The following is a 24738-nucleotide window of genomic DNA, read 5'->3' on the forward strand; positions in this document are numbered from 1 at the left end:
ATATTTGCAGGTGACTCAAGTTACCCCAACCTATCATGGCTACTGACCCCTGTGAGAAATCCCAGGACAAGGGCAGAGGAATGTTACAATGAGGCACATGGGCAAACAAGAAGGATCATCGAACTTACCTTTCGGTGCCTCCATCTAACAGGTGGATCCCTGTGCTACTCACCCAAGAAGGTCTACCAGATAATCGTGCCATGCTACATGTTGCACAACCTTGCCTTGAAACACCATGTGCCTTTTATGCAGGAGGAGGAGGCTGGAGATAGCCGTGTGGCAGCAGTGAACCCTGTGGTCAGTGAGGATGAGGCGGCAGAGGATGAGGACAACTGAATTGCAGTGATTCGACATTACTTCCAATGACACACAGGTAAAACAGTGTTACTTCACATTTCATTGTCATTTTTTGGTTTATCTTGGTCACTGGCATGCTGTTATTTCTCACTTCTATGCCCACTCACTGTACCCTTTGGCAACTCATTTTGCAGATGTTGGTGCCCCACTATCACTCCTGGTGTGATCGCTGCAGCCAAATACAGGTCTTTCCTATGTGAACATTACTATACAGTTGAATTGCAATGTTTGAACTTGGTTAAACAAATACATACTTAAAACATTTGACATACTCCATACTTGTATTTTTTCAAAGGGTATTGAATTGCTAAGAAGGAGAGGGGCAAGTGCATTGGGATGGGTAATGATGGAGGAAAGTCAAGGGTATTGTTCCAGTCTATTTGTAGCACAGGTGCATTGTCCAAGGGGACATAGGAAGAGGAGCAATGGCAGTTCAAGGTGGACAGGGTGACAGAGTGGGACACCAGGGTGACAATCAGGAGAATCTCATTTCCTAGTGGGGGTCTTGGCAATAGTCTCTGGCTTCTGCCTGGATCGCAGGGAACGTTTGCGGGGTGGTTCTCCTTCTGCAGGGGGAGGGGTGCTGGTGGCCTGTTGGTCCTGTGGCGGGGGCCTCCTGGCCACTAGTGGCAGAAGAGGTGGAAGGCAGTTCAGATGTCTGGCTAGGGGAAGGGGCCCGCTGTTGTAAGACTGCCTCCCTCATAATGTTGGCCATGTCTGGCAGCACCCCTGCTATGGAGACCAGGGTGGTGTTAATGGCCTGCAAGTCCTCCCTGATCCCCTGGTACTGTCCCTCCTGCAGCCGCCTGTTCTCCTGCACGTTGGCCAGGATCTGGCCCAGCGTATTCTGGGAATGTTGGTATGCTCCCAGGATCTTGGTGAGTGCCTCCTGGAGAGTCGGTTCCCTGGCGCACAGCAGTGCTCCCAGTGTCCCTGTTGTCCTGTACCTCTGTCCCCTAAACCATGTGCCCACTGCCACTGACTGTCTTGGGTATGAGGTGTGCCCTGGGGTCCCTGTAGTGGTGAAAAACTGTAAAACTGTAAACTTTGCACTTGTATAGCGCACTACTCACCCGCCCCAGGGTGAAGCCAGGCATCCAAGCGCTGTGAGGGCCACTGTGGAGATTAAGCAAGCTATTGCCCAGAGTTACAGAGTGGGACCCATTAATTAGATTAGGAGGCACTGAGGCGAGAATTATCTGGTCCAAGGGAATTGAGCCCAAGACCCCCCGAGGTGGGAATTGAACCCTGGTCCCAGGCCAGATCTCTGCATCAGGGTCTGTCGCTCTAACGATTGTGCCACACTTCTCCACACACTGCACTGCAGTGGACACACTGCTGATTGACGTGTCCTGGGGACAGAGGTATGAGTACACTGGGTGGGTGCTGTGGTGGTGTTTCCAGATGGGGTAGGCTCTGTGGTGGTGTGTGACTGTGCCTGGGTAACCAACTGTCCAGAGGTCCCTGATGGGCCAGGGTGGTCATCCAGATCCAGGCGACCAGAGTTGCTGTCATCACTGTGGGCCTCTTCTGTGGGGGGGACTGGATATTGCTGGCACCTCCTCTTCGCTGACATTGGCTGGGGTACCTGTGCGATGTAAATGCAGTGTAGTTGTTTCTGTGTGTGACATATTGTGCATCAGTGGGTTGCCCTCTTTGGTTGTATTTGCCCTGCCAGCTTTCACTTGTGTACGTTGGTGTATGGTGGGATGTATAGTTCTCTCTAGTGAGCATGCTTTGGTGAAAGGTGTCCATGCAGGTCTGTTAGTGGTGTCCATGCATTGGTATGGCATGCAGGGATTGGTACTGGGATGAGTGATATGGGATGGCAGGGTGTGTGGGAGGTGGTGGAGTGATGGGAGTGAGGGTGGGGGTGGGGGTATGTGATGGCATGCAGGTAGGGGCTAACAGTAATAGAGATTTGACTTACCAGAGTCCAGTCCTCCTGCTACTCCGGCCAGGCCCTCAGGATGCATGATTGCCAAGACTTGCTCCTCCCATTTTGTTAGTTGTGGGGGAGGAGGTAGGGGTCCACCGCCAGTCCTCTGTAAAGCAAGTTGGTGTCTTGCTGCAATGGAACGTACCTTCCCCTCTAGGTCGTTCCACCTCTTCCTGATGTCATCCCTAGTTCTTGGGTGCTGTCCCACGGCGTTGACCCTGTCAACGATCCTCCACCATAGCCCCATCTTCCTCGCAATGGATATCTGCTGCACCTGTGCTCCAAATAGCTGTGGGTCTAAACTAATGATTTCCTCCACCATGACCCTTAGCTCCTCCACTGAGAATCAGGGGTGTCTTTGTGGTGCCATGGGTGTTGTGTGAGTTGTGTGTGTGGGGGTGTGTAGGGTGATGTGTTGAGGTGTGTGATGTGGGGTGTGTGGGTTGTGTATAGCTGATGGTGGTGTGTGGCTCTGATCTTGTCTGTGGTCGTGGTGTCGGTCTAGTTCCAATGGTTTAGAATGGTTAAGGGCTGTGGGTAAAGTGGGTGTGTGTTTTATAGCTGTGTGAGTGGGTGGGTGTGGTGTGTATATGGGTGTCAGGTGTGTGTTGTTTGAATTGTCCAATGTGGTGTTGTTTTGTTTGTGTGTGTGATTTTGAGTGTGGCGGTATGTACAGCCAATGGTTTACCGGCACTGAATGTCCACCGTGATGATTCGTGGGTCATAATGTGGTGGGCATAGTTCTGTTGGCGTAACGGTGTGGGTTTTGATACCGCCAGTTTATCACTGTCATTTGTTGTGGCGGACTTGTGTCTGTGGCTGAATAGTGACGGATTGGGGGGTGGGTGTGTGTGTGTCATAATATGGTGAACGGATATCCGCCGCGGTGGTGGGATGTTGGCGGCAGTCAGTCTGGCGGTAAATGGGATTAACCGCCAATGTCATAATGAGGGCCTATGTCTTTGGATTCTGAGTCATGAGAATGTCATTTGTGGCGGCACAAGGGCTGTTTCAGTGCTATGGTTGGGTCTGAAACCAGTATCATGGGTGTTGAGGAGTTGGTGATCATTCAGGTATCCAGTGACATCAGCCCACAGAATGTTTCTTCAACAATGGGAGGGCAGAAGCACATTTTCAAGCATCTGGGAAGGTCACAGAAGAGATGGAGGCATTCTGAATAGATGTGAGCATGGAACTGATTGGTAGCAGTCCTTTAGAATAAATGTGATGGGGCAGGGGTCCGATGGGGCCTCCGAGTGGATGGACGTCATGGCAAGGGTGGTGTTTTCTGCAGTGATGATAGGCCATGTGGTTAGCACTGTTTCTTTGGTTAAGATAAGGAGGTGTTTGGCAAGGTGTTGGGTCTGGTTGAGGGTTGAAGTTGCTGTAAATGGCAGTGTTTTGTTGCTGAAGAGTTGAGAAGTTGTTGCAGAGGTCCTGTGAGGGGATGATCGAGTTGGGGGCGGCCCACAGTGTTGTGAAATTCTGCACAATGGTGAAGATTTCTTTGCTTCTGTTGGTGCTGGCAGAGATGCAGTTTACTACAATAGCACATATGGTGGTTCGGATCCTTTGGTGGTAGCAATGTAGGGCAGATTTGAACATGTTCCTGTCTGCATTGTCCTGGTTTATTCTCCATTGGCACGCCAACAGTTGTTTGCTGTGGCGATTCATCAGTATGAGCTCTTCCATGTACCAACTAGCCTGGTGTCTGGATCTTGTTGTATTGCTGTGTTTGAGGGGGACCAAGGAGTTGGTGCAGGAGGTGATCCAATTGTTGAGATTTTTGATGGATTTCGGAGGCTGTTGCTGTGTTTGGGTCAGTGAGAGAGGTGTTGCAGTTCTAGTCAGTGCTGCTGTTCCAGTTTCGGAGGGCTGATCTGACAGTGGTGCGTGTGCGTTGAACTGCAACAGGGCTACTGAACTTGACAAGGGCGTGGCCTGTCCTGAGGACTAGTGCGGGCTCGTCGACTCAGATGTTGCCAGTGTTGGTAAAAACAGGGTACAGGAGGTGTCAGGCGATGTGGGCCTTACTCGTTAGGTGAGGCCCAGGCTTCCAAGGTCTTCAATAAGTGCTCTTGGGTTGGGACCAGGGTGGTCTTTCAGGTGGAAGTTCAGGTCTCCAAGAAGGATGTAATTGCAAGCATTGAGGGCGAATGGTGCAACGAAGTCCATGATGGTGTCAGTGAAGTTGGTGCGTGGTCTCAGTGGCCTGTAGATGACAGTGCCTCTTATGGTGAGGTTGGCTATGACGTGGAGCTTGAACGAGGTGTTCTATTTTGAAGGATGGCATGTCTGTGGATATGGTGCAGATGATGGTGTTCTTGTGAATGATGGCAATTCCATCTCCAAGCTTGTGAAGTATGTCTTGCCTTTCAATCTTGTAGCTGGTGGGAGGGGGGGTTTTGGCTATGTCAGGTGCTGATGCAGGGTTCAGCCAGGTTTCCGTGAGGAAAAGTAGATCAGAAGAACTGTCATGCAGCAAGTCTCAGATCTCAGTTTTGTGCATGGTGAGTGAGCAAGTACTGAGGAGTACGCACGTGAGTGTGAAGCGTTATGTGCATAGTTGCAGGAATGTGTGAGTGAGTGAGGTGATGGGTACTGTCAGTGTAGTGAGTGTTGGGTGTGGCTTCGTGCATGAAAACTTGCAGGAAGCGCAGAAGAACTCTCCTTCAATTTTGTGTGGTGCAGAGGCCGGGGTTGAGGGCGCTGAGAGGCATGCTGGCTGTGGGTGGGTTAAGGAATGTCACTTCCTGTGCAGATGGATGATGAGCAATCCAGTGATGTCACCTCCTGTGCCAATGGATGAGGGGAAATCCATTGATGTCACTTCCTGGGTATCTTGGTGAGACAGACAGTTTTCATTTATGTATTTAGACAAGGATGAAAGGCTGAGTGAAATCAATGGGGTTTGTTCTTGCAATCATGGTCAAACATGGCAAGTGTAATTTCAGAGGCAGACTGAACTATTTGGCATGTAAAACGTTTTAAATGTCCTATTGGTATAGAGATCTGTGCCAAAACCATAGGTGCAATAGAAAATGTGACAAGTGATTGCAAGTTTTCAAACCTTTCATTTACAAAGGATGATGCAGCAGTTTGTAACCGCCAGTACCGTCTAAGATGAATATAACTGTTTTCAACTGCCAATACTGCTTGTGATAAGTGTAACTGAATTTATGGCTGGGAATTAATACAACTGTTAGTAAATACCAGTTCTGCCTGAGATTAATCTAACTGGTAGTACTGAATGCAATAACGAGGACTGTGCGCACCACTGACAGTACTGAACATGACCAATAGAATTGTGCCTAAATGCTAATACTGTCTGAGATGAATTTGAGTGTTGCTCATTGCCTGTAGCAAATACAATGCATACAGCTATTCAATCACTGCTAGTACTGCCTGTGGTAAATGTAATTGTTTGTTACTGCCAGTACTGAGTGAAATGAAGATCACTGTTTGTTACTGCCAGTACTGAATACGATAAATAGAACTGTTAATCCCCCCTGGAGCTGCGTTAGATGTGTAGAACTGTTTGTAACTGCTAATACTGTTCATCTAGGCCAGTACTGAATACCAAGAATAGAACTGTCTGTAACTGCCTGAGATTAACATAACTGTTTAACCGCCAGTACTGCAGACAAATATAAATGTTCCTAACTGCCAGTACTGTATGGGATGAATATTCAAATGTTTGTAATTGAACAACTAACAGTACTGCCTACAAAAACTATAACTGTTACCAACAGCCAGTAATGCCTAGGGTGAATGAAACTGTTCATCACTGTCAGTAGTGCATGGCAACAACATAACTGTTTGTAACGGTCAATATTGCCAAAATGAATATAACTGTTGGTAACTACCGGCACAAAATATGAAGAGTATAACTGTTCGTAACTGCCAGTGCTGCTATGAACAGAATTGTTCACCGCCGCCAGTACTCCCTAAGATCAATAGAACTGTCCATTACCACCAGTGCACCCTGAGGTCAGGGCTTCCTATAATAAGTAGAACTGTGTGTAGCTGCTAGTGCTGCCAGTAATCCTGAAATTATTATAACTGTTTGTAACTGCTAGTGCTACCAGAAATCCTGACATTCATTGTTTGTAGCTATCAGTACTGAATTGAACATAGCTGTCCGCAATGGCCTGTACTGCTTAAGATGAATATAACGGTTCAAAGCTGCCAGTATTACATACTAGGACTATCACTGATCATAGCAGCCAGTACTGCATAAGAGGAATTTAACTGTACATAGCTGTCAATACGCCCTAAAATGAATAAAATGCTTCGTCTCTGCAAGTACTGTCTCGGATAATTAGGACTGGTCAGCAGGGCCAATACTGCCTTTGATGAACATAACTGTTCATGAGAGCAAGTAATGCATGTGATGAATAGAACTGGTCCTCCCCCATTGCTGCCCAAGAGGAATATTATTGTCAACACTTCTGTACTGAAACGAATGCTTGTAACAGCCACTAGTGCCTGAGGTGAACGCAACTGTTCCCAACTACCAGTACTGCATAGGTTGAATATAACTGTTCAACCCTACCCATACTGTATGAAATTAATATAACTGTCCGATATTGCCATTGCTGCCAGAGGTGTATATAACCTATCCTAATAGCCGGTACCACCTGAGATAAATGTGACTGTTCACATCTGCTAGTATTAAATCGGAGGAATATAACTGTTCATAACTACCAGTACTGCCTGAGGTGAACAGAACTGTTCATAACTGCCACTACTGCCCTACAGGTACATAACTCTTCATAACCGCCAGTAGTATTCGAGATGAAGATACAATTTTGGAGCTGCCAGTACTCCCCGAGATCAATATAACGTTTTGTAACTTCCATTACTGAATATGTTGAATATAACTGTTCTAACCTGCTTGAGCTAACTGTTCAAAGCTGCCAATGCTGCTTGAGATGAATGAAACTTCTAAAACTCCCTGAGATGAATGACACTTCTAAGACTCCCTGAGATTAACATAATTGTCTGTAAGTGTCAGTACTGTGAGAGTTTTATAGAACTGTTCCTACCTGCCTTAGTACCAAGATAAGGGCCTACTGAACTGTCTATGTTCAGCATAACGTTTTGAAAATGCTAGTATTGCCTGATGAAAATATAATTGTTGATCACTGGTAGTAATGCATGAGGTTAATGTAACCGTATGCAACTGTCAGTACTAAATACTATGAAATGAACTGTTTATAAGTGCCAGCACTACTTGAGTTGAATACAACTGTTTGTACCTACAAGTACTGTTGGAGATACATTTAACATTTAAATGGTGGTTCTGCATGCAAATAATATAACTGTTCATAACTTTCAGTACTGCAGGAGGTGTATATAACTGTTTGTCACCACCAGTACTGCCCATGATGGATACATATGTACTTCACCACCTGTGATGCCTGTCATGAATATAACGGTTGTGAAAGTACTGCCTAAGGTAAATTTGCAGGACTAATCATTTGCAGTTGAACAGGAGTGAGGAGTCAGTGCAAGACTAGTTATGACATTAAAGCGTTGCAACTGCAACGCCCAACACTCATCTTCACTATGGACTGATCTGTAGCTGTGCTTAATATGTAGGGGAAAAAGTAATAAATATTTGCAGGGGTTGACCAAACCAAAGCTGCCTAGTCTTCATTAACCCTCATGATTTTTTCTTCCTCACCCAACACTTCTTGTCACTCTCTCTCACTCTTGCAGGGTTTTTTCATCTGTCTTTGTCCCTTTCTTACTGCTTTCCCATTTACTCTTGCTCACTCTTTCATGTTTTTGTTTCTTTCTCTCTCTTACTCCGGGTCAAAGCCTGGTGATAAAAAGGAGAGCAACCACCGGCGTAAACTAAGCAAACAATAAGCATGTTGGAAATTACAACGTATTTAGGAAATTAAGGAAAACCCAATTTCTTAATTATACTGGTGCACCCCACTAAATCGAACTGATGATGCCTCAATAACATTGGACTGGAGGTATTGCTAATAAAACAAATCAAGCATCAGAGAATGTGAGCAAACATTAAATACTGTTCAACCGTGTAGACTCACTGTAGTGTCTCTTGTGTGCATGGGACTTTCAAATTTGAAATAGCTTTTTGGTAAAGCTGGTGGCTTTTCTTTTTCAGGTCTCACCTACCAGCGGCATAAGCTGTCTATTTGCAAAAAGGCCTATTGTCACCTTACTCTTGGTATAGATCCCACCCATTGTTTACCACTGGCTGGATTTATTGTTACCTTCATTTGCTTGCTTCTTATTTGTTTGCTTGTGCGGGCTTTACTTCCTTTTTAGGTCGAACACACAAGCGCTCTGGCCTATTCTGATCTATCTGTGAGCTTTTAACCACACCCACTGCACACCCATCACTATCACTAATTTGTGGGCTTGCTTTTCAAAAATCCTTTGTTATCATTGTTAAATGCTTTATGTATGTCCCTTCTTGGGGTAGTTTTGTTACCCCCTTGGCCATCGACCCTGTTACACAGATAATTCCACGTTTTCCGATGCGTTTGACTGCGGGCAAATTTCTTTTTCCTTTTGTGTCTCTCCTTCGCACTTATTTTTATGGCGGCCATGGCGCTTTGAACTAGCTTGCTTTTGTCAACTGTTTTACTTTTCGTTTTCAATTTCTGTGACAAGAAAAGTCCTTTTAAGAATTTACAATGCTAATAGCTCTAACTGGAGCAAACGTGAGACCCACTGCATTGCAAATGCTTACTGTGTTTGTCCCTTCCCTAGAGCATGGCCACATCACTTGTGTCCTTCCACTACTCAGTTTTCAGGCACTATATTTATTCTTTTTGGCTAAGAACCTCACAGAAGAGCATGTGTTCTCCAGTAGTGTCTCTCATGCACTTCTCTTCCCTACTCCACCATGCTTCATGTTAATCTCTCGCTCTTTCCCCCTTGTGCTTCTCCCCGGTTCCTCCGTGTTGCGCTCACACTTCATGTGCTTTTCCCCCGCATTGCTTTCTCATCTGTGCATCCTCCCAATGTTGAACCTCTCCATTATGTAAAAAAGAAAAAAAAAGAGCTAATATTTATATTTAAAAAAATAATCATAGGGAAAATTGGAGCACCCCTAGAGAATGAGACAGGCTCAAGAAATTACACCAACAGGATGTCAGTGAGGGCATATTAGCCATTGACATATGTGGTGATCTGACAGTTACAAGTTTGAGTGCTAGCAAGGATGAATCAGTCTCCATCTTTTCTAGTATCTAAAACACAGTAACATTTATTACAATATAAATAACACCCAAACCCACAATTAATTTGCAAAATGAAAATCCGATTCTTGAGCCACATCAGGCTTATTCATTTTTTGCTAGGTTTCCTTTTTTTCTTGTACAAATTAAATGGTAATGCCCTGTTTCACTAAATCATATTGTGCTCCCAGACAATGATAGCACAACTCTACAGTCCAAAAGCACAATACCATCCAAACCCCTTTATCAATAACAAGAAATATCAATGCAAACAAAATCTTGATTTTCCATTCATAACAACAACTATATTTTAATTAAAGGTGATTTAAATGAAGTGCAAATGCTTTCATGTGTACAAGATTACTCACTTCCAAAATGCTAATATTGTAATACGTAGAAAGAGTAAGGGCTGGAATATTACAGTTCTCCACGTTTATGTTTCGGCTACACTTCACATCCTGGTTTAACAGAAAACCTGAAAAAAGATATGAACAAATATCAGAGAAACAGCACTAAATATTGTATTACAGTGAAATTATTAGTGTGTGTTTCTGTCGGCGCCTGCGTGTTTGTGTCTATGTATATGTCTACCTGTCTGAAACTATGTCAGTGCAAATGTCTCTACAGGTGTTTGTGTGTGTGTATGTAGGTGTCTCTACAATGGTAATGTGAAATATAGAGGGAACTGATGTATCCTTAGGTAAGTTTTCATGGTAACTCCTCTTTTTTACTCTCAATTTATTGATTTTTCAAAAGAAAACAAGTAATGAATCATATATAGATATTTCATACATTTGAAGTGTACATAATATACAAAAGAAAGGAAAAAGGAGAAAAACAAATATAAACTGATAATCATAGATAAGTAAAAATGAGAAGGTAAAAGGGAAATTGATGTGCAAATATCAAAACCATATATTAAAACAGAATAAATAACAGAAACCATGCCTTTAAAGTCTTTCCAAGTGTGAATGTATTGTGCCATTTCTGATTGGGAAGTTATTTCCAAGAGATTTTGCCATACTGGAAGAAAGGATATTAACTAGCTCAGCATAGTTATTAGATTGTGATGAAGGGAGATTACATTTCTGTTGTACGTTCATGAATGATTTTTAAAAGTATTGTTATGTAAACATGTTGGAAATATGATTTATGTTTAGTCCACATACACTACTCGAGTTCTTTCCCTATTCCATAAAGGAGCCTGAGATCGGGCATGAGTTCTTGTAAGAGTGTGTATCTTTTGCCTAACTGAGAAGAACAAATAATAGGATTACAGGAATTTGTAAAATTGTGGTCGCTTTGTATGATAAATAGCAATCGAAGTATCGGATTTGAGTAAGGACTGTGTGATTTTAATCCAAAGTGGAGTATTCCTATGTGTTGAGAGCATATAGGTAGAGTGAGCTAATAGTTGTACAATCTAGTAGCGTTCCAAGTGGGGGAGAGGTAGACCACCTTTTCCTGAGAAGAAGTGCAATTTTGGGCCACTCAAGCAGGTCTGTCACCACCCCATACAAATCTAGAAATAACAGATGACAAAGTTTTGAAAAAGTAACATGGGGTTGGTAGTGAAAACATTCCCAAAAATATTGTTACATTTGGGGATCATGTTCATTTTAATGATTTGTACTCTACCCCAAAGTGATAAGTTTAAGAGTGTCCAACTTTGAAAATCCCTATTAACCTGTTCAATGATGAGATTGAAATTGTCCATCATATTTTTTAGGCCAGGATTAAGGAGTATCCCTAAATATTTTCGTTTGGAGTGTAACCATTAGAAGGGGAGATCATCAATAGAGGCTTTAGTGGTAATCTGAGTCATTGTTAGTGCTTTGCATTTTGACCAACTAATTTATAACCTGAAAAGGTTGAGAAAGTGGTTAGCAGTGAAATTAAAGAGGATGCAGATGATTTTGGTTGTGAGAGAGTCAAAAGGATATAGGCCCTCATTACAACCCTGGCAGACGCCGGTAAAATTGAGAAAAGTACTGGCAACAGGCTGGCGGTACTTTTCCTCAGAATATGACATTGCCGGTTTGGTGCAAGCCAAATCGTCAATGTACCACTCGGTCTGCCACGACGGTAACAGCAGCCGGACTGGAGACTTCAGTCTCCAGCCAGGCGGCCGTCACTAGCCCTCTAGTGGGATTATAACCTCGCTTACCACCATGGTTTTCGTGGCAACCTTATTGCCATGAAAACAATGGCGGTAGGCACTATCAGTGACCGAGAATTCCTTCCCTGTCACTGATAGGGCTCTTACCTGCCCCCTCCCCCTCACCTAGTCTCCCCCCACCCCCTCCTCCCACTCCAGACCCACCCCCCAACATACATGCACCTTCACTCACCATCGTAACCCTCGTATACACACTCATACCAACATTCATCCACGCATGCATACATCCATTCACACACACACACACTTATATACATACAAGCAAACACGCATTCACACAACACAACATACAAACACTCAAACATCCATACATGCACCACATACAACAAGCAACACACACCCGCATTCACGCACACACACATTCACACACAACCCCCCCCCACACACACAACACCCCCACACCCACCTCCCCCTGTCGGAGCACCCGACTTACCTGATTCCAGGGGGTCCTCCGGCAGCAGACAGGACAGGGCGCTGCTGCCAGCAGCAGCGTCCGCCACCAGAACACCTCCAGGCCGTATCATGGGTCATGATACAGTCTGCAGTGGTCTACTGGTGTGGCCAATGGTTCTGCCACCCGCCGCCATGGCCGCAGCCAGAATTCCACCATCCTTCTGGCGGAATTCCAGCTACGGTCATAATTTGGCGGATGGCTGGTAGCCATGGTGACGGTCTTTTGGCCGCCGTTACTGCGGCGGTAGGCGGTTTTTACCGCTAATGTTATAATGAGGGCCATAGTCTGGCAAAAAAAAAAAAGGCTTCAGTTTCCCCAGCAGCAGTCTCAATGCCTTTAATATCCATATTTAGGCGAATAGCAATAGCCAATGGTTCCAAGGCAAAGAGTAATAATAACAGAGATAACGACAGCCTTGTCTAGTGCCACAATGGATGTGAAAATATGGTGATGTAGAGCTGCTACATGAAAAGGCAGCTGTAGGTGAATAATACATGCCTCTGGTTAGAGTAATAAAATCATTACCAAATCCCATCCTTTCCATGGTACGGAACAAGTAAGCCCATGCTACCCTGTCAAAAGCTTTTTCAGCGCCCAGGGAAAGGAGGACTATCTCTTCATTGTGGTTTCAAAGTAAGTGTGAAATAGTACGGAGGTGATTAGTAGATGAATGACCTGCCAACTTGAGAAGGATAGATAAGAGACAGAGCTAAGGCGATCAGCTAGGACTTTGACTAAAATCTTGACATCTGAATTTATTAATAAGATTGGGCTATAACGTGAGCATTCTAACGGGTCTTGCTTAAGAATTACCGATATACGGGCATGTAAGAAATCAGGAAGTGTCTGTCTTGTATTGCAGTGCTTCATTAAAAATGGATCTAAAGGATGTGGACAGAATATATTTTGATAATCTTATAAAATTGAATTGACAGTCAATCTTCTCTGGCAGCTTTACCAGTAGCCAAACAGTCAACAGCATTACCTATTTCATCTATAGTAATTTCTACTTCTAATTCCTCTCTTTGCTCTTGTGTTAATTTAGGAAGATTAAGTTGTGTAAAAAAAGCATCTTCTTTCTGATATGAACATTTCATGGACGTATTAGGTGTTTAATAATAATTCTGAAATTGTGACAAGATTTCGGAAGGGTGAGTAGGTAGTTCTCATCTAAAAATTTTAATAGCGGGTATCACTCTGGAAAATTCTTGTTGGAGTAACGGAGAGGCCAGTAGTCTCCCAACTTTTTCCCCATGTTCATAGTGTCGCCAGCGAATACAAAATAGGCATTTCTCAGCATAGGACGTGTAAAGGTTGCTAACAGTGAATTTTGTGGAAAGCAATTTTTTCAATGTTTTTGGGGATTCTGTTTGCGAATCAGTAGCTGTAAGAGTTGAGATTTCTTTCTCAAGGCCAACTCGGACATTGTTCATTTGTTTTTTTAATAAATGACACATCTTTCATTATTAAGCCTCTTCTTACTACTTTCTCTGTGCCCCATAATGTATGTTCATTGGAGACTGAAGGCCTGATTACAACTTTGGCGGAGGGGGTTAATCTGTCCCAAATGTGACGGATATCCCACCCACCGTATTACAAGTTCCATAGGATATAATGGACTTGTAATACGGCGGGCGGGATATCCGTCACATCTGGGACGGATTAACCCCCTCCGGCAAAGCTGTAATCAGGCCCTGAGTGTTCATTGTCTCTTGAGGATTGTTCAACGTGTAGACATAATTTAAGTTTTTTCTGGGGTGTTTTATAGGAGGAAAGGTTAAGTCTCTAAGGGGGTTTCAGGGAGTGGGACAGGCCTATATCTAGATAAATATTTATGAGGTCATGATCAGAAACGTTGTAAGGGATAATATTCATAGTCGTTGCCAATTGTAAGAAGGGGGGGGTGGGGACTAAAAAAATTGTAAAATACTTGTGCAAATTGAGTGTGGATATGATATGAAGGTATACTCCCTTTCATTTGGAAGTAACATTCTCCGTGGTTCTTGAAGTGCATAATCTTCAATAAAGTATAGTAATATGTATCTGCCCTTATAGTGATGAATATCAGATTTCCCTGATCTATCAATGTGTGGATCAAAGGTAACATTCCAATGTCCTCGTATTAGTACTTGGGTAGATCCACAAGATGACAGAAGTCTGCTAATTAGGGATATAAAAGTAGTTTTAGAATCATTGAGAGCATATATTGATCCCACAATCTAGAAAGTTTAGCAAATATGTATTTTGACAAAAATATATCTTCCCTTTAGATCCTGCCATGTTTGTTATATCTTGTATAGTGTTTAATGAAGAGAATGGCAGCACCACATTTCCTTAAAGGTGTACAATCGTGGAGCTGAGCCCAATATCGTCAACACAGAGGGTGTCTGATTGCCAGGGTCATAATGTGGTGGTCAGACCGCCTGGAGTGTGGAGATCTGACCGCCACCATGAGGCTGGCGGTCTCAAGACCCCCAGCCTCGTAATGAGACCCTAAGTCTTGATTGATTTACTACTGGTCTATATTTCATACCAATGCAGAGTTGTTTTTTACACTAATTTCCGTTCACATGGCCTTCTCTGAATGTTATTTGTTTCAACATTGAATGTATACTGCAAAATATTTATTAGCTCACTGCGTTGTTCCAAATATATCTTTTGAAATAATACCTCATTTAACATTTTTGCTACATATATATATAAAAGAACCTATGTCCAATTTTGGTCTAAAGGATGGTCTTGTGGTTTATGCTAATTATCAATTTAGAGTGGGACATCCCAGCAAAATCCAACCTAGATATTCATTGGGGTCTGGCCAGTTTAACTGACCAACTGTTACTGGTACAGCTACTGTACTCTTGCCACAGCAGAAGTCTATAGTGGCCTGCATGCTGACTGCATCACAGGGGGTAGAGGGTTAATAATTATAACTTGTTTTGTGCACTTCCTATTGCATAGCTACCATTTGTAAGTGTTGTAAATAACGTGTACTTATTTTACAGTATTCAATAAATCTACGTTCGGAGAATGAACAAGAACAAAAGGACGAGTCAGCATTGAAGGAATGCAAATGTATGACCTTCAGTGTACATCAGGTACCACTGGTAAGTAGTTAAATCACTGAACCATCTTACTGAGCTGATCATTTATTACAATCTCCCGATTACATGTCAGTCCTCTCTTTTACTACGCAATTGATCCCCACAAAGAATTTAATTTTCCAGAAAGGGACGATGAGATCCGGGATCCGGGATCCGAGAACTAATTAAAAAGCAGATCTTCCAACCAAGCTTTCCTGAAGTTAATTTAGGATTTTCAGTTTCCACTTGCGATCTGAAGGCTCAGGCTTGTAATCCCAATTTGGATCATCGGTCATTAGATATACAATGTCCATCACAACCATGTTGATGATAAATGGTAATTAACTACAGTATGCCACATGTGGAATTGGACAATAAGGAAAATGTCACTTACCCAGTGTACATCTGTTTGTGGCATGAGACGCTGCAGATTCACATGCTTTGCACATCCCGCCATCTAGTGTTGGGCTCGGAGTGTTACAAGTTGTTTTTCTTCGAAGAAGTCTTTGAGTCACGAGATCGAGGGACTCCTCCCCTTTCGGCTCCATTGCGCATGGGCGTCGACTCCATCTTAGATTGTTTTCCCCGCAGAGGGTGAGGTAGGAGTTGTGTATTATAGTAATAGTGCCCATGCAATGGAGTAAATATGTATGTACATAATGTGGTTTAAAGTGATATATTTACAAATGTTCAAGATCAACTTCGAAATGGTTACAGGCTCCCCGGGAGGCGGGTGGGCGCATGTGAATCTGCAGCGTCTCATGCCACGAACAGATGTACACTGGGTAAGTGACATTTTAAGTTCGATGGCATGGGTAGCTGCAGATACACATGCTTTGCATAGACTAGTAAGCAGTTATCTCCCCAAAAGCGGTGGCTCAGCCTGTAGGACTTGAAGTTGTTTGAAATAAAGTTTGTAGTACTGCTTGTCCTACTGTGGCTTGTTGTGTTGTTAACACATCCACGCAGTAATGTTTGGTGAATATATGAGGCGTAGACCATGTGGCTGCCTTACATATTTCAGTCATTGGAATGTTTCCTAGAAAGGCCATAGTGGCACCTTTCTTCCTAGTTGAATGTGCCTTTGGTGTTATAGGCAGTTCTCTTTTTGTTTTGAGATAACAGGTTTGAATACATTTAACTATCCAATGGCAATGCCTTGTTTGGATATTGGATTCCCTGTATGAGGTTTTTGAAAAGCAACAAATAGTTGTTTTGTTTTCTGTATTTGTTTTGTTCTATCAATGTAGTACATTAAAGCTCTTTTGATGTCTAATGTATGGAGTGCTCTTTCGGCTACAGAATCTGGTTCTGGAAAGAACACTGGTAGTTCTACTGTTTGATTTAAGTGAAACGGTGATATGACTTTTGGTAAGAACTTTGGATTAGTTCGTAAAACAACTTTATGCTTGTGTATCTGAATAAAGGGTTCTTGTATGGTAAATGCCTGTATTTCACTTACTCTTCTTAGAGATGTGATGGCAATGAGAAACACTACTTTCCATGTTAAATATTGTATCTCACATGAGTGCATGGGTTCAAAAGGTGGACCCATGAGTCGTGTTAAGACAATGTTAAGGTTCCACGAAGGAACTGGTGGCGTTCTTGGTGGAATAATTCTCTTTAGGCCTTCCATAAATGCTTTTATGACTGGGATCCTAAATAATGAAGTTGAGTGCGTAATTTGCAGATAAGCTGAAATTGCGGTAAGATGTATTTTAATGGATGAAAAAGCTAGCTTTGACTTTAGTAAATGCAGTAAGTAGCTTACGATGTCTTTAGCAGATGCGTGTAATGGCTGAATTTGATTATTATGGCAATAAACAACAAATCTTTTCCACTTATTTGCATAGCAATGTCTTGTGGTTGGTTTCCTTGCTTGTTTTACGACCTCCATACATTCCTGTGTAAGGTCTAGATGTCCGAATTCTAAATTGCTAGATTCAGTGATGCTGGATTTGGATGCCTGATCTGTTGTTTGTGTTGAGTTAACAGATCTGGTCTGTTTGGAAGCTTGATATGAGGCACTACTGAGAGGTCTAGTAGTGTTGTGTACCAAGGTTGTCTTGCCCAGGTTGGTGCTATTAGTATGAGTTTGAGTTAGTTTTGACTCAATTTGTTTTCTAGATACGGAAGGAGTGGGAGAGGGGGAAAAGCGTATGCAAATGTCCCTGACCAGCTCATCCATAACGCATTGCCCTGAGATTGATCTTGTGGGTACCTGGATGCGAAGTTTTGGCATTTTGCGTTTTCTTTTGTTGCAAATAGGTCTATTTGTGGTGTTCCCCATCTTTGGAAGTAAGTGTTTAGTATTTGGGGGTAAATCTCCCATTCGTGGATCTGTTGGTGATCCCGAGAGAGATTGTCTGCTAACTGATTCTGAATCCCTGGAATAAACTGTGCTATTAGGCGAATGTGGTTGTGAATCGCCCAATGCCATATTCTCTGTGCCAGGAGACAACTGTGTTGAGTGTGTTCCTCCCTGATTGTTCAGATAATACATCGTTGTCATGTAGTCTGTTTTGACAAGAATGTGTTTGTGGCTTATTATGGGTTGAAATGCCTTCAAAGCTAGAAATACTGCCAGTAGTTCTAAGTGATTTATGTGAAACTGTTTCTGCTGAGTGTCCCATTGTCCTTGGATGCTGTGTTGATTGAGGTGTGCTCCCCATCCTATCATGGAGGCATCTGTAGTTATTACGTATTGAGGCACTGGGTCTTGGAAAGGCCGCCCTTGGTTTAAATTTATATTGTTCCACCATTGAAGCGAGGTGTATGTTTGGCGGTCTATCAACACTAGATCTAAAAGTTGACCCTGTGCCTGTGACCATTGTGATGCTAGGCACTGTTGTAAGGGCCGCATGTGCAACCTTGCATTTGGGACAATGGCTATGCATGAGCACATCATGCCTAGTAGTTTCATCACCATCTTGACTTGTATCTTTTGTTTTGGATACATGGCCTGTATTACATTGTGAAATGCCTCTACCCTTTGTGGACTTGGAGTGGCAATCCCTTTTGTTGCGTTGATTGTCACCCCTAAGTATTGCTGTGTTTGACACGGCTGAAGGTGTGACTTTGTGAACACCGTTCTTGCGTGTTGGTTTTGATTAACCAATCGTCTAGGTACAGAAACACATGTATTTGCTGCCTCCTGATATGTGCAGCCACTACTGCCAGGCATTTTGTAAAAACTCTTGGCGCAGTTGTTATCCAGAATGGCAACACTTTGAATTGGAAATGTACCCCTTAGAATACAAACCTTAAGTACTTTCTGTGTGAAGGATGTATCGGTATATGGAAGTATGCATCCTTTAGGTCTAGTGTTGTCATGTAGTCTTGTTGTTTGAGCAATGGGATTACGTCCTGTAACGTAACCATGTGAAAGTGATCTGATTTGATGTAGGTATTTAATGTTCTGAGATCTAATATAGGTCTTAGAGTTTTGTCCTTTTTGGGTATGAGAAAGTACAGCGAGTAAACTCCTGTTCCTCTCTGATGAATTGGTACCAGTTCTATTGCATCTTTTTGTAGCAACGCTTGGACCTCTAGTCCTAGAAGATCCATGTGTTCTTTTGACATATTATGTGTTTTCGGTGGGACATTTGGAGGGAATTTGAGAAATTCTATGCAATAACCATGCTGGATAATTGCTAGGACCCAAGTGTCCGTTGTTATTTCCTCCCAATGTTTGTAGAACTTGGTTAGTCTCCCCCCCACAGGTGTTATGTGTTGGGGATTTGTGACGTCTAAGTCACTGCTTGTTTTGAGGAGTTTTGGGACTTTGGAACTTCCCTCTACTCTTTTGGAATTGGCCCCCTCTATATTGTCCCCAAAAACTTCCCCGCTGATATTGGCTCTGATAAGTGGGCCTTGTTTGTGAGGTTGTGGGTTCTGTGCTTTGTCCTCGAAACCCCCCTCGAAACTGTGTTTTACGAAATGTGCCTCTGCTCTGTGGGGAGTAGAGTGCGCCCATGGCTTTGGCCGTATCAGTGTCCTTTTTACGTTTTTCGATAGCAGTGTCCACCTCCGGCCCAAACAACTGCTGTCTGTTAAAAGGCATATGCAGCATGGCTTGTTGTATTTCCGGCTTGAATCCTGAAGTACGCAGCCATGCGTGTCTCCTTATGGTCACTGCTGTATTTACAGTCCTAGCAGCTGTATCTGCTGCATCCATTGGCGAGCGTATCTGATTGTTCGAGATACTCTGTCCTTCCTCCACCACTTGTTGTGCCCTTTTTTGGAACTCTTTGGGCAAGTGTTCAATGAAATGTTGCATTTCATCCCAATGAGCCCTATCATATCTCGCCAGCAATGCCTGTGAGTTGGCAATGCGCCATTGGTTGGCCGCTTGTGCTGCAACCCTTTTCCCTGCAGCGTCGAACTTGCGACTCTCCTTGTCTGGAGGTGGTGCGTCTCCCGAGGTGTGTGAGTTCACTCTCTTGTGAGCTGCCCCTACTACCACAGAGTCTGGTGTTAATTGCTGTGTGATGTATACAGGGTCTGTTGGCGGTGGCTTGTATTTCTTCTCCACCCTTGGAGTTATGGCCCTGCCCTTCACAGGCTCCTGAAACACCTGTTTGGAGTGTTTTAGCATTCCTGGTAGCATAGGGAGACTTTGGTATTGGCTATGTGTGGAGGATAGTGTGTTAAATAAAAAGTCATCCTCAATAGGCTCTGCATGCAGGGTGACATTATGAAACGCCGCTGCCCTTGACACCACCTGTGTGTAGGCTGTACTGTCCTCAGGTGGCGACGGTCTCGCTGGATAACAGTCTGGGCTGTTATCTGATACTGGTGCATCATAAAGAACCCATGCGTCTGGATCATCCTGACTCATTCCAGTATGAGTTGGGGACTGCATCAGTGGTGGAGTGGCTACCGGTGATGTGTGCGTTGAGCGTGGTGAAGATGGTGAAGATGGTGGCGGGGTTACTTGTCTTGCCACCTTTGCCTGTGGCTGCTTGTCTTTTTCTTGAAAGGCAAGTCTTCTTTTCATCCTAATTGGGGGATGAGTACTTATCTTCCCTGTGTCCTTTTGGATGTGGAGCCTTCTTTGAGTGTAGTCTGGCTCCATTGACTCTAGTTCTTGTCCGAACCTATGTCCTTGCAGTCCCTGTTCCTCTGTGTAGGAACTTGTTTTCGGTTCAGAGGCTGGATGTTTCGGAATAGAAACTTTTTTTGGCAGTCTTTTTCGGCTCAGATGACACTTTTTAAATTTTCGGCGTTGCGGTCTCTCGGTGCCGACTCGTTTCGGTGCCGTCCTCTCGGTGCCGAACTTGCTCTGACCCGCTGTCTCGGGGTCGAGTCTGCTCTGTGCCGGTATCTCGACCAGAGTCTGATGTCTTCGACACATGCGTGCCCTTGTTCGGTGCCGATGATCGGTCACCCATTTTTCGGGTTAAGCCATGGCCTGCTGGCGGTGGCTTCCCCTGGGCTTTAGCGCTCTTTCCGTGAGTTTTGTGTGTCGATGTCTTACTCACGGTTTTCGGCGTCTGTTCGGGATCGACCTCGTCCGAGTCCGAATCCTCGATGGAGAAGGTTTCTTCTTCCTCCTCCAAGTGTTTTTGTCCTGTCGGCGCCAACACCATCTGTAGTCTTCTCGCTCTTCGGTCTCTTAATGTCTTCCTCGACCGAAACGCTCGACAGGCTTCACAAGTATCTTCTTTGTGTTCTAGAGATAAACACAAGTTACAGACCAGATGCTGATCTGTATAAGGATACTTGTAGTGACATATGGGGCAGAAGTGGAATGGGGTCTGTTCCATTAGCCTTGAAGAGACACGTGGTCGGGCCGACCAGGCCCCGACGGGGGATCGAAAACCCCGAAGGACCACCGAAGCTCTTCAAAATTCGGTGTCGATCAGTTGTAACTAACCCGATACCGAACGCAAACAATACCGTCGAATTTTCCGAGATTCTAACTATCTTTCCGAACCGAAACGCGGAGTGAAAAGGAACACGTCCGAACCCGATGGCGGAAAGAAAAAACAATCTAAGATGGAGTTGACACACATGCGCAATGGAGCCGAAAGGGGAGGAGTCCCTCGATCTTGTGACTCGAAAAGACTTCTTAGAAGAAAAACAACTTATAACACTCCGAGCCCAACACTAGATGGCGGGATGTGCAAAGCATGTGTATCTGCAGCTACACATGCCATCGAACTGCAAAATTACAAGTCATTTACATAGGGTCGGGGCAAGACCCGTCAAGTTATTAGGACAAAATATTCAGCTCCCTGTGCTTGTTTAAGATGGTGTATCTAAGTGGAACTGGTCAGCTAGAGTATTTAACAATCAATCTTGGTCCCATAAAATTGCATAGCCCATTTTGTAAGGGAATTAAAGTCTGTTCCTGAAACTTAGCTGGGTCCACATCTAAGATTCAAAATATTTATTCCTTGAAACCCCTAAATCCAGATATTATCTGCATTCAGGAGACATGGTGCACTGGGGCTGTGACCATTTTAATGTCATTAGCTGCCCGTCAAAAAAATCTAGGATATGACATGCGAGTGGAGGGATCGTGACATTGCTGTGTATTGAATAGTCTTGGTCTTATAAAGCCTTTTCTCGCTCTTTGAACTTAGTACAATGTACACAGTTTCATAGGAATGTTGATGTGAGTATTGAAATGAATGTCTTTCTCCTTGCCAACATATATATATATCTCACCTGGTCCGAAAAATTATCCGTCTGTCAAATCCTTGTTTCATTTTATACCAAGTCACTGATACAGAAAATGCCAATGATTTAATCATTGCAGTAGACTGTAATACTAAGGTCTCCAATCATGCCTTAGGTCTATTCTTAGATCAAGAAATGGAAGAAGCACTAAACATTGCTATCCACATTTTCACGTCATCATGTAGAGCAAATATAAGAGAAAAACTATTATTAGAACTCTGCAGGGACAATGAGTTATTAACGTAAACGAAGATTGGATAAAGATATACCATGTTACCACTCAGTCACATAAACAGTAGAACAATAATTGATTGTTATTACAGCTTACCCCACATTTGGTTTATTGACTGATCTGAATACAGTTTGTACTTCCCTAAATGGTCATAAGAACAAGTTACTTACCTTCGGTAACGCCTTTTCTGGTGGATACACTAGCTACCTGTGGATTCCTCACCTTATGAATTCTCCCAATGCGCCAGCATTTGACGGAAATTTTCTTCCCAGCTCTGCACGTCGACGGGGACGTCACAATTGCCCGACTCCACGCGACTCCTTCTGAGGTCATTGTGGCAGTAAGAGGTCCTCGCCGGCGTGCTGACGTCAGTTTTCACCATTTTTTAACGTGCCTTTGAGGCCAACAGGTGATCACCGACTTCACAAACTCAATATATGTGCATCAATCAAATACAATACATATTTTGTGGAAGGCTCGGCGATACAGCGGACTCTGACCCGTATTTTAAGTGAGTCTCCGAAGGGAATTTTTTTTAAATAATTTTATTTGTTTTAGTGGGAAGATAATAATTAGGGTAGCAATACAGTTTTCTTCTATTTCGTGTCCTTTTTATTGGAGGTGCTTCCGTGAAGGTCTTGCTGTTTTTAATAACCTTAATGTTCTGTTTTCCCTAGGTTGTGACGGTCTTCGGACTACGTCTTCCCGGCTCCTTTTCCAGCGGGGTCTTGGAAAACAAGAAGACAAGACCAGGTAAGTGGTGAGGTATGGGATTGTCGCCTTGAGTTAGTACACGTGCGGGAGGGTGAGGGAAGGAAACACTGGGGTTGGTGTGTTAGGTTAGTGCAGGCATAGGGGAGGGTACAATAATAGCTATGTAAGGCTGGTGGCAGGGAGGTTGTACGGTCAGTGTTTTTCCCAGGTTCCCGGTGCTCAGCCCAACCTGCCCTCTTCCCCTATTCCCTCCCCGGTGTTCCTTTTCTCTCCTACCCCTCCTTTGGTGCCCTCGCATCCTGTAGTCCTCTTATGTTGATGTCCCTTTAACAGGGACCGTACCTTGAAAAGCCACGACCCTCCTGGGTCGTGGCGGGGCTGGTCTCCTCTCTTGTAGTCTTTTCCAGCTCCGTTGCTCGTGCTGGTTGCCTCTTCCTCGTCTCTCCCAAATGCGGTGTTCTTTTTCCGACGTGTCTCCTCTTCGTCCTGTTCTCTTCCGGCTCCTCTCTCCCCTGTCCCGAAGTCCGTCTTCTTTTTCTCTTCTTCGGCGACCCGGAAATCCGGGGCCGATGTATCGTCCCACCTCCACGCGTCTCCCTGGAGACGCGGGACGTGATCGGACGAGGCGCGCGATCGCGCCATCCCAAGGTATCTGTAGACGAGGTGGACTACACACCCCATCCCAAGAACGGGACTGGTAGAGGACCGTAGAGTCCGGAGAGCAGGAGAGGAAATCAGCGGGGCATTGCCTGGCCCCAGGGATGTGGCGGACCTGAAAGGTAAAAGGCTGGATCTCAAGAAACCAGCGTAAAACCCTGGAATTAGTGCCCTTATGGGAGGCTGACCAGGTCAAAGGGGCATGATCAGTGTATAGGACAAAAGGTCTGCCCAGGAGATAATACTGTAAACATTCAATGGCCCATTTTATGGCTAGGCATTCCTTCTCGATAGTAGGGTAGTGAACTTCCCTTGGAAGGAGTTTACGACTGATGTATACGATAGGATGATCATGACCTAGGTCGTCGGGTTGGGCTAGGACGGCCGCAAGGCTGACGTTGGAAGCGTCGGTGAAGAGGTGGAAAGGCTTGGAAAAATCGGGACACCGTAACACTGGTTCGGTCGTAAGGGTCTCTTTGAGATATTGGAACCCCTGAAGCTGAGAGGTTGAAAAAGAAGGAAGGGTGGCGGGGTACTGTTTCTTCAACAAGTCGGTGAGGGGGCCGTAATGGTGGAATATTGTGGGATGAATCTACGATAATATCCTACCAACCCTAGAAAAGAACGGAGCTCTTTCTTGGTTCTGGGGATAGGTATCTGTTTGATGGCCTCAACCTTATCTTTCTGGGGACGTAGGACCCCCTTACCAATGACGTAGCCGAGATAGGCTATTTGGGTTTGTCCTAGTACACACTTTTTGGGATTAGCTGTGAGACCGGCCCTCACTAATGTAGAAAACACTCTTTCTAGGTGTTGTAGGTGTTCTGACCATGACGCACTGAAGATGACAATGTCGTCGAGATATGCTGCTGTGAACGTTTGGAACGGTCGTAAGAGCCGGTCCATTAAACGTTGAAATGTAGCAGGTGCTCCGTGAAGTCCAAAGGGAAGAACAGTGAAATGGTATAAACCGGAAGGGGTTGCAAAGGCCGTCTTTTCTTTATCATTCGGGGCTAAGGGGATCTGCCAAAAGCCTTTCGTTAGATCAATGGTAGACATAAAACGTGCATTCCCTATCTTTTCTAGTACCTCGTCTACCCGGGGAATAGGATATGTGTTGAATAGTGATATCTCATTAAGCTTTCTGAAATCGATACAAAACCGGACGGAGCCATCCGGTTTTGGAACCAGCACAACTGGGGAGCACCAAGGACT

The 24738-nt window shown here is 44.2% G+C and overlaps 1 protein-coding gene across 5 annotated transcripts in view; it reads right to left on the minus strand.

Moving 5' to 3' along the window:
- Window positions 1-24738, minus strand: part of TCTN1 (tectonic family member 1) — a 275107-nt gene that overhangs the window by 143884 nt on the left and 106485 nt on the right. For all 5 annotated transcript variants that reach the window (XM_069214867.1, XM_069214866.1, XM_069214868.1 and 2 more), the window contains exon 6: window positions 9889-9995. In XM_069214867.1, coding sequence (XP_069070968.1) covers window positions 9889-9995 — 107 coding nt within the window. The remainder of the gene's footprint in view (window positions 1-9888; window positions 9996-24738) is intronic.

This window comes from Pleurodeles waltl, chromosome 11, assembly GCF_031143425.1.
Source record: "Pleurodeles waltl isolate 20211129_DDA chromosome 11, aPleWal1.hap1.20221129, whole genome shotgun sequence".
Taxonomy (NCBI): Eukaryota; Metazoa; Chordata; class Amphibia; order Caudata; family Salamandridae; genus Pleurodeles; species Pleurodeles waltl.